Below are 11,272 nucleotides of genomic sequence, written 5' to 3'. Positions count from 1 at the left end.
AAAAAAAAAAAAATCTAAAAAACTTACAAATAATTGATACAAGCTTTGGTATATGGAAATATTAAAAACTAGGTTAGGTCTCGTGCAATGCACGACAATTTTAAAAAATTAATATCAACTTTTCAATATAATTGGTTATTTTTAACAATAAAACAAAAAAAAAAAAAAATCTAAAAACACATGGACAATCTTTGATTAAAATGTGAAAGATAAGTGGATACATCTAATAAGTATAAATTAAATAATTTGATATTCTTAAATACAAAGTAATAAAATCGTCTATTAAGTAATTGAAATATTGATGTGTAGATATTGTATTCAAATATATGATTATATATAGTATCAACATGTTTTGGATGAGGGCAATAAATAATACTGTAATATTGATTTTCATGAGATTTTTATGTGTATTTATATTAATATTATGAAGTATAGTCTAACTAATTTTTATATATTAAGGTAGTAAATAGTAATGTTTCTATAAATAAAATAAAATAATTTAATACAGTAACTCATTTTCACTTAGAGAAGGGAAAGAGCGGGGTTATTATCATTCAAAGGGTAGTAAAAGTATATGCACTACTCTATTGTAAATTCTAATCAATAAATAAACAACTTTACGGAAAAAAAAATATAAATACTCTCGTGTAGTAAATCATTATATGTCGTAAATCATATTAATATTTTCTATTATAGTCATAAATGTTTGTGTGAAAAGGTAAATCAAATCTTATATATTTAAAGTAATTATCTTTGTTATTAACATATATAATAAATTATTTTCGTACAAGATTTTATTCTATGATTGATTTTATTTTTTTCAAAAAAAATAACAATTAAGGATACACCAAGAAATGACTCGTGTCATTTGCTGGTGTGTCTTTTAGTATATAAATAATAATATAATAAAGTTATATATTATTATTATTATTGATATTTAAAACATATTTACTTAAAACCTTTATAAAACCCACCTGTGTCATAATTAGACAATCAGATCCGCCCATTTATTTATCAGACCCATATTATAACTATGGCGGGTCATGGCTTTTAAAAGCCTCCATTCCTATTTCCTACCTTTCTGAGTTATTTCATTGAAGCGCACTCAACGTTCTCCATTGAAGCGTTCTCCGTTGAATCTAATTCTTGTATCCCCCATTGAAGCAGCTTCTAAGGTAAGTTGTTTGTTGTTGTTACCATCACATCAATTTCACAATCTAGGGTTTATATTTGATCTAATCTAATTTAATTATCAGTGTTTAAGTTTAGGGTTCGTAAATTCTTAGATTATGAAACATCATATCCAAAAGAAAAGAAAATTATGAGCGTAATTTGATTATTGAATCAAAATATACCTAAAATTATGTATTTTTCGAGATAATTCAATATGAAATTAAATCTCTTTTCCCTGGCCTAGGGCGGCCGCCCCTCCTGCCCTGCCTCAGGGACGGGCCTGCGTAGTGATATGAAGAATCAGGGAAAGCAACCTTTAATATGTTGTTGAAATGGGGATTATGTTTGCAAGTTGTAGTGTATAATGTACATTTCCCATTGTAACTTGATAGACAATTGAAAGGTTGATATTATTGATCTTGTTGTGCTGCGTGCCAAACTTTTTGTCCGTCTGACTCATTGTAGTGATATGAAGAATCAGGGAAAACATCCATCTTAAATCTAATTTTAGCGTGTTAGCTTGTTGAAACTAAGTCCCTCTCTAAGTCTTTAGTTAGCAAATAACACATTTTTTCTGTATGAGAAAAAAAAAAAATTTGTAGAATGTTACCAGTAAGGGGAAGTGTGTCACTTAAAAAAACAAAGGTTTAAGGAAAATGTGTCACTTAAAAAACAACAGAGGGAGTCTTATTTCTTGTTTGTTGGAAGTGATTTTCTATTATTATTTTTTGTGGAACGATAATAAAATTTGTGTTGTTTTTCCTACTCTGTTTTTTTTTTGGCCGTTAACCACTATTGTCACTTCATCCCTCCAAACTTTTCCTGACATCGAACACAATCACTAGTCATATAAATAATCTTTGTCTTATATTCTTTTATTGCCTAACTGTTTAAGATTCAAATTGATTAAACTATCAGATTTGGGGTTCAGTTGAACCAAGTGGAACTAACCTTGGAGCCGCCACTAGTTGCATAGGGTAGCATGAAGTTCCAAATAGAAGACATTACAGTCTACTTCCCCTATGATAACATTTATCCAGAGCAATATTCCTACATGGTTGAACTCAAACGAGCCCTTGATGCAAAGGGCCACTGTTTGCTGGAGATGCCCACTGGCACTGGGAAAACTATTGCACTTTTATCTCTCATTACCAGTTATGCTCTTTCAAAACCATCAAATCCTATTAAACTCATCTACTGCACTCGTACGGTTCATGAAATGGAAAAAACACTAGCTGAGCTAAAGGTACTCCATGACTATCAGGTTTTCCACTTGGGTCCCTCAGCTCGGCTCCTTGCTCTTGGGCTTTCTTCCCGCAAAAATCTTTGTATTAATCCAGCTGTTGTCTCTGCTGAAAATAGAGACTCTGTTGATGCCGGCTGTAGGAAGCTTACAGCGAGCTGGGTTAGAGCTCTAGCTGTAGAAAATCCTAATATCCCTACTTGCTCCTTTTTTGAGGATTACGAGAAGTCGGGTTCAGAGGCAATTTTGCCCCCAGGTGTATATACTTTACAGGACCTGAGAGCATTTGGCAAGCAGAAAGGATGGTGCCCGTATTTCCTGGCACGCCATATGGTGCAATTTGCAAATGTTGTGGTTTACAGTTACCAATATCTACTTGATCCAAAAGTTGCTGGGATTATTTCAAAAGAGATGCAGCGGGAGTCTGTGGTTGTTTTTGATGAGGCTCATAACATTGACAACGTGTGCATTGAGGCTCTTAGTGTTAGTGTCAGAAGGCAAACTCTTGAAGGTGCGACCAGAAATATTTCTAGGATGTCTCAAGAGATCGAAAGGTACTTTTATATTTGCTTCATTTTCTTTGATTTTTCTGTGATATATCCCTAGAAAGGTTATTGAAAATATCAGCAAGGTACTCTTATTTTCACTTCACGTACCCAAATTAGAAAATTGACTCCCAGACATTGGTTTACGCTTCCATCTGGGCAACAATCAGGCAAAAATTTGAATAAATTGGCATGTTAATAAATTTTAATATCCTAAAATGAATTTGAAAACGTATTGCGAAAACCATTACCATTATATTGGTAAGTGGTTGTTATATTGGTAATATTTGAATAAACAAATTGTTTTCTATTAGCGGTAGAAATTTCTTTGTAGGTTCCTTAAATTGCATGTTTGCATTTGATGATGTCCAGTGAAAAAGTTCTGCATCTTGATTTAGGTTTACAGTTTGTGTATATTTGATGTTAGAATTATATTATGTGGAAAGGAAAGATTCCTTATGAGTTAATATTAACTCATCTGATGTGGTAGGTAGGTTCAAGGCCACAGATGCTGGGAAACTACGTGCAGAATATAATCGCCTTGTTGAAGGGTTGGCCCAAAGGGGAAATTTACCAAGTATGTCAGTGCTATATAGGCATCTGTTTTGAATTTTCTGCTATTTTTGTCTAGAGTTGGCAGTTTCTTAAGTTTCGTTTAATTCATTATGCATTTTCTGTAACAATTTTCTTTTACAGTTGGCGATACTTGGCTTTCCAACCCAGCTCTGCCTGAGGATATTCTGAAAGAAGCAGTACCAGGGAATATTCGCCGAGCTGAGCATTTTCTATCTGTTTTGCGTAGGTTGGTGCAATATATCAAAAGCCGGTTGCAAAGTGAGAATTTTGAAAAGGAGTCGCCTGTGTCTTTTGTAGCGTCCCTAAATCAACAAGTGGGACTTGACCAAAAAACCTTAAAATTTTGTTATGATCGCCTACATTCCCTGATGATGACCCTTGAAATAACTGATACAGACGAGTTCTTAAGTATTCAGACTATTTGTGATTTTGCAACGCTGGTGGGCACATATGCCAGGGGCTTCTCAATCATTATTGAACCCTATGATGAGAGAATGCCTCATATCCCTGACCCCATACTGCAGGTTGGTTTAGACTGACATACTCTGATATGATATATAGCTTACAGCTTGTTATAAACAATAAAAAGACTGTTTCTTTCCCCTCTCTTTGCTTCTGTTATTGTTTGACATCCCAAATTTTTGTCAGGTGTTTCTTTCTTATATATATTTGCTTACCTTTTGTATCATTATATTAATTTCTCATTATTTGCTCATTATAATACGTGTTTGTGCTTTGAAATGGAATTTTCAGCTGAGTTGTCATGATGCTTCACTTGCTATTAGGCCTTTATTTGAACGCTTCCAAACAGTTGTAATCACCTCTGGTACTCTGAGCCCTATAGATCTGTACCCACGCCTTCTGAATTTCAATCCTGTAGTCTGTCGAAGTTTTACTATGTCCTTTACAAGGGATTGCATATGTCCAATGGTCCTAACACGTGGAAGGTGAAGGTTTAATCTTGGATTTTCATCTTATTTTTGTATTTGAGTTTCTGATTGAATGTTGTGTGAAGTTTAAAGACCTTGTACCCTCAGTTATAATTTTGAGTTATCATTATATAAGTCTGGTTAACATGTAGATGCCTTTTTTGCTATTGACATATATAGCTTGTATGTTTGTTTCAGTGATCAACTTCCAGTTAGCACAAAGTACGATATGAGAAGTGATCCAGGTGTTGCAAGGAACTATGGAAGGCTATTACTAGAAATGGTTTCTGTTGTTCCTGATGGAATTGTGTGTTTTTTTGTCAGTTATTCATACATGGATGCCATTGTTAATACTTGGAATGAAACCGGTATTCTAAAGGTATAGATGACGTCTGAGCATCGAATTTTGTAATATACATCGCATAATCAGATTTCTTTCTCAATCTAGTTATTCTGCTGATTTGATTTGTTGATACTGGATGGCCTATATCTAATATGTCAGTATTGTGTTACATTGTATTTGAGGGTATTTTATATTTTCTCAAACCCTTGTTATTGCAGGATATAATGCAGCATAAACTTGTATTCATTGAAACTCAAGATGTTGTTGAAACTACATTGGCTCTAGACAACTACCGCAAGGCTTGTGATTGTGGGAGAGGTGCTGTCTTTTTCTCTGTTGCAAGGTAAGATGTGCTTGATGATTTTTCTAGCCGTAATAATTTTTTCTTCTTATTAAACAATCATAATATTAAATGTCCATCATGTTAAGGCATATATATTTCATGATTTTTATCCTCTGGCTTTATTTGGAATTTCTGTTTGTTGCATTTTTTGTAACAAACATTACAGTGGTGCAGGATCATTATTTTTGTTGCATCTTATATCAGATACTTTGAAAATTTTGCTCATGGCTGGGGAAGAGGATCAGGGCTTTTTTTTTAGGTTGTTTAGCAAGTTCAGATAGGGGATGACCACACATATTAACGAGTTCGTACACATTGGCTAAGAAATCTTGCGTCAAACTTGTGCATCAGTTTGGCAGTTTGCATAGAAAATCACACAGGCTTACTGAATCCTGATTGTGTGTGAGCGTGCGCGTGTGGTTTTTGTTTGTCATGTTTTTTTTGCTTACATGTAGAATATATGACAGAGAAGAAAAATGTTGCCTGTTAAAAATTATTTGGAAAGATAGTCATTAACCACCTTTAATTTTGTACTTCCTCCGTTCTTATTTGTTCTACTTACTTACTATTCATGTGGACAAATTAAAAAAAACTTTGTCCGTCTTTGGCTACTTTTTTACAAGTTAAAAATTATCATGTGTGATCTTGTTAGAGTTTTCAATGAATAGTTTCCAACTTTTTTTTTTTTTTTTTGACAAAGGCAAAGGAAACATAATTAAGAATATTGTTGGTCAAACACGTGCTTTGGAGGCCACACAAAATTGCAAGTGAGTCGAATAAAAAAGAACGTAGGGAATACTTTTGAATATAAATAACCTATGGAAGGTATTGTATTAGAAAATTTTCAAAATATTGTTTAATGTATGTTCTGTTGCAGAATCAAGAGGTTGAGAAGTTTACAATGACCTGACTTGTTATGATAAAATCTGAGATGTTTATTGCATACTTCACTTTTATTGCAGGGGAAAGGTAGCTGAAGGTATAGATTTTGATCGACATTATGGCAGACTAGTGATCATGTATGGGGTTCCTTTCCAGTACACATTGAGCAAGTGAGTGGCTTTGTTCCCTTCGGTGTTTCAACTTGTTACTACCTATTGCATTTAAAACTTTTCCCTTTGCATGCATCCACAACACCAGATTGCATATTTTTTCTTTATTAGGAAGGCTATTGCGAGAATCCCTCCATATATATTTAGGGAAGACTCTGCTTTACCAGATAACACTTTTGTTTGTGAGGTTACTCTCTATGTTCTAAATTTTTACTCGTATGTTATAAATTTTTATTCACATGTTCAAAATCTTAAAGGAGTTAAATTAGATGTTCTTAATTATTACTGACATGTTCTAAATATTATATCTTGTGTTCTAAGATTTTTAATTATATGTTCTAAGTTTTTATTCGTATTCACATGTTCTAAGTTTTATCTATATGTTTTAATCAGACATTCTTAATTTTTACTAGTAGTTAGTTTTACTTGCATGTTGGACAGCTGAGATGGATGGGTTGTTCAAAAACTAAGTTTAGTTCAGGCAAAACTAAGTTAAGTTCAGCAAAATTTAACTTAGTTCATTAAAAATAAGTTTTATAGAATCAACAACTTTAAAGGAACAAATATGATAGAGAATCAATAATTACAAGTTTTAATTGGAATATATAGTTTAGGTTTAGTAAAAATTATTTAAGTGTAGCAAAAATAATTAAAACCCTATTCTCTTCACCTTATTCAAATAATATTAAGTCAAAGTAATTTAAGTTCAGCAAAAATAATTTTTAATAAGTAAAAATTAGTAATTAAAAAGAATAAATTTAATCGAGAATTAGTGAAATGAGTTTTATTTAATAAAAATAATTAAATTTCAGTAAATATATTTAATTTCAGAAAAAATAAATTCAATTCAGCCAAAATAAGGTGAAGGGAACATGCCCTTTATTTCAACAAAAATAATATCAGTTCTACAAAATTCAGGTTAAAGTCTTCTGCTCCATCACCACCTCATATCACCAAAACCAGCCAATAATAACCCATCTATCTCAGCTGTCCAACATGCATCCTAGACATTTCCCACTTGATTAATCATAACCTCCACCTTTTCTCAGTGCTAAAAATTACTAGGTAAAACCCCAACTCTGACATTTCAGTCTTTCACACTGTCCAAACTAACCACTTTCCCCATTTCAAAACAGTTGCACCATTTGCTTTTTCACTGTCTTCGATGCACTAATTTTACCATAAACATCTTTAATTAAGCATTGATAAAATTCTATAAAGCTGATTTCTTGGAAAAGACATATTAGAGGTTTCTGATTCACACTTGCCTATGTTTTCTCTTATATACTGATGAGAATTTATGGTCCAAAAATTATAAGTTTTACTTTCAATAGAGAACTGGTGCATTAAGATATGAACAAAGGGTACATTGATATTACTTCATAGTGGCCTATTTTACTTCGGCACTTCATTTTCTCTTAGTAAATGTGTTGGGTACATCTAGAAGTTTATGAAATCCTTACCTGACTTAATATTCATTCAAACAGCACAATGCTTCCAAGAAAAGCAATAAGTATGACTACTGTCCTTTAAATAAGCTTCCTAGTGGTAGCAAGATTGGTCCCCAATCATCTTTTGTTACCTAAGTTAAAGGTGTATAAAAACAAGAGAAGTAGAAGAGTTAACTTAGATCTTTTGTTAACAGGTATAATAGAAAAAAGGTGTAAAAAAAACAAGAGAAAGAGAAAGAAAAAACCAGGGTTTTTATGCTCACGAATGAGTTTGGAGATTAGTGTTACCAACTTCCCCCACCCCACCACGCATGAAACAAAGACCGCAAACTATACCAGCAGATTGTTATTTTTTACCCCAAGGTGGTAAATTGCTAACCTTAACCCCATACTAACAGAATAGATAATACTTGAAGATCATAATTGATGGATTTTTTTTTTCTTTTTTTGGGGTGAGGGGGGGATGGGGAGGGCCTGAGGGTGATGGTTATTTGGTAAATTTGCTAACCTTAACCTCGTACTAACCTCATGTCTTTGTTCTATTTCCTTATTTGGTCATATACTTATATCTTTTTTTTTTTTCGCCCTCCTAGTGTTATAGAGCCCACCCCCTCCCACAATCATCCTTCTTCTCTACATTTCAAGTTCATAAAAGTGTGATCAACATATACAGATAAAAGGAGTAATTTTTTTATGATTGGAAGAATAGAAGAGATGATGGAGAGAGGTAATAGAGAGAATACCAAGAACGTATTTATTGTCTTTCGTGTTGGGAACTTCTCCGTAATATTTTAAGGGGGCATTTCGTCCAAAGTTTTTGGTTTTACATTTGTTTGAATTCTGTGATATCACTTCACCCTCATTCCTGGTGTGATTTTGTTCAGGAAATATGCAAGGCTTGTAAAGTGTGAGGACCACCAATCCAAACCCCTAAAGCCCTAAGATTTGAACCTAACTCCCTGGGAATTTGATCTTTTTGTAATTATTATTTTAATTTTAAGTTTCTTAAGTCATGACACACCACCACAAACTAGTTTTTTGCCTGTGCTAGTCCCTTCTTCCACCATTGTTCTCCCCATCTCTTTACTTGTTGACTCATGTCCTCCCCCCATGCCATCACTAGCCCTTACCTCACCACAAAACCATGAGAACCAACTAATATTCAAAAAAAAACCTACATCACCACTGCATATAGCACCATCAATTCTCTAAAATAATCTGTAATAAATATAAAATGTTAGCTGTTGTTATGGCCATGGAGTCATAAATTTGGAACTTGTATGAAAAATTAACCATCATAGGTCAGATGATTCCAAATATAAGCTTGAAGCAGGAGTAGAGGCAGGAACATGGAGGGTTGGTGCCAGGAAAAAAAAAAAAAAAAAAAAGTGGAAGAGTAGGAAGAGAGGGGGTGAGGATAAAAAGGTTGGTGCTACCTGTTGTAAGACGGTCCTGGTGATGGATGAAAGGCAGTGTTGTTTACACTCTGGCTTTTTACGTGGGACGAGAGACATTAGAACACAAGAGGAAGACATTGAGGGAACTGGAGAAAGAATGAGGGTATCCATGTGTTTTATGCTGAAAACTCATATATTATACATGATGTTGAACTTTGCATGCATTGGGGCATAAGACTATAAGAGGGAATGACTTATTTCAATCAAGAAAACCAATTACATTACCTTTCGTTATTTCTTTCCTTGTATTTTTAAAACTCAGGTTATCCCTTTTCCTTTGAGATAACCAAACAATATCTGATTAGCTGAATTGTTTTCAAAGTTGCAATTAACCAATTATATGTTTCATGTTGTGGGATCATGTCATCTTTGTAGCATTGTTAGTCGTCAATTGAGGCTGAATAATCTGAGCTTGTTGGATCTTTACATTGCAGGATATTACTTGCTCGACTGGAATATTTGCGGGACACTTTTCAGATAAAAGAAGGGGAATTTCTAACTTTGATGCTTTTGGTACTGCTATTGCCTCGTGAATTATTGTTTTTAATTATTAAATAAGTGTATTGATTGCTTTTAGCTATTGGACTAATTCAATTGTTCTTTACCAGAGACAAGCTGCTCAATGTGTGGGCAGAGTAATTCGTTCAAAGGCTGATTACGGAATGATGATATTTGCTGACAAAAGGTTTGTTACTGTACTCGCAATTAGAAATTTGATTTTGTTCTGTTTTGTTAAAAGATCAGCAGATACCTAAAATTCTATATGGTCTGCTCAAAGGAAAATACAGTCCTAATGTTGTTAACATAATTTTATGCTTGGAATCCAAATATTAAATACAATGGCTCTGACATCAAAATTACAGCATTCCAAATGTCTATTTCTTTCAAAGCAATCCCTTTTTTTTTTTTTGACGAGTTAAGCAAGCTTAATTAAGCACACCTTAGATCAAAAACGAGTATGTTCCATAATCTTGCAGATTTAAAATCCATTAAGCAGTTGTTGCAACAGTGCATTGTTAATTATGATATAATGTTTTCAACTGTGATATGGTTGTAGTGCTGTATGTTGTCTAGGATGTGTGCCAAAATGATTAAAACTTTGCTGAGTCTTAAAATGATTAATTCTTTGTTGGTTTCTTCTGCAGATATAGTCGGCATGATAAGCGCTCCAAGCTGCCTGGATGGATATTATCTCACCTACGTGATGCCTACCTTAATTTGAGCACTGATATGGCTTTGCACATAGCAAGAGAGGTGCCATTTTGATTGATTGTTTATTTACATGTTTTGTATGGAGTAACTAGCATAATCTCCAAAACTATTGTTACAATCCTTGCATATTCTTATGTGGATAAGAGAATTTTTGTCTGCGCAGTTTCTCCGAAAGATGGCTCAACCATATGATAAGACTAGCGCCAGTGGTAAGAGAACCCTTTTATCGCAGGAAGACGTTGAGAAGATGAGCAATGCTGGGGCAGATGAGACAGTGTTCTGATTTTTGAGCAATTTTTTTGTGTAAGCCTAGGAATCTTCGTCCTCTCCTTTGTTTAGAGATGAGTAGTTCATAGACCAAGCTAGCTAAATCCTACTCTCTTGCAGATTATTATTGCTTAGAGCCAGTTTTTGGAATCAGCTGTATAGTTGTAGCTTGTAAGTTGGGTATGTGGTTTGTAGTTAGAACAGATTTGTACTTAGGTTCAGAAATCAGAATTAAAGGGCAATGACTAAAAGTTTCGTATGTTTGTGGACTTGCCAACTCAATTATTGCACATTTACTTAATACTTATACCATACAATGTTATGACATTGACATATACTAATACTTCCTCTGTTCCATAAAACATTGCATGTTACAATTTAAGAGAGTTCCACAAATATTATAATGTTTCTCGTGAAAAAAACTCAAATGTCTCCTTTTAACACTGTATATACTCATTATACTCTTACCTATTTGGTAGTTTGTAATTAATGGTGGTAACGGAGTAAATTTTAAGTGTAATTGGGAATTAACATTGTAATTTCCATGAAAATGCAATTTCATCTTGAAACAATATTTTTTTTAATATTTTCTCCATATTTAATTAATTGCTCTACTTTTCTATTATGCATCCTTAAATCAAAGAAAATGTACCACACTAGTGCCACTGTGAAAAAATTAAA

The 11,272-nt window shown here is 33.4% G+C and overlaps 1 protein-coding gene across 1 annotated transcript; it reads left to right on the top strand.

Moving 5' to 3' along the window:
- Positions 1 to 1,768: 1,768 nt before the first annotated feature.
- LOC110709225 (DNA repair helicase XPD-like) lies at positions 1,769 to 10,711 on the top strand. Its single transcript, XM_021887435.1, has 11 exons — positions 1,769 to 2,970; positions 3,456 to 3,538; positions 3,658 to 4,061; positions 4,291 to 4,484; positions 4,665 to 4,845; positions 5,028 to 5,152; positions 6,115 to 6,204; positions 9,547 to 9,625; positions 9,721 to 9,797; positions 10,258 to 10,366; positions 10,488 to 10,711. Exons 1-11 carry the CDS (start codon positions 2,156 to 2,158, stop codon positions 10,605 to 10,607), a joined length of 2,277 nt encoding a protein of 758 aa, XP_021743127.1. The 5' UTR covers positions 1,769 to 2,155; the 3' UTR covers positions 10,608 to 10,711.
- Positions 10,712 to 11,272: the final 561 nt, after the last annotated feature.

Source organism: Chenopodium quinoa, unplaced genomic scaffold (genome assembly GCF_001683475.1).
Source record: "Chenopodium quinoa cultivar QQ74 unplaced genomic scaffold, ASM168347v1, whole genome shotgun sequence".
NCBI classification, from domain to species: Eukaryota; Viridiplantae; Streptophyta; class Magnoliopsida; order Caryophyllales; family Amaranthaceae; genus Chenopodium; species Chenopodium quinoa.
Note: the sequence above shows the minus strand (reverse complement) of the source record. Positions and strands in the feature narration are given on the sequence as shown.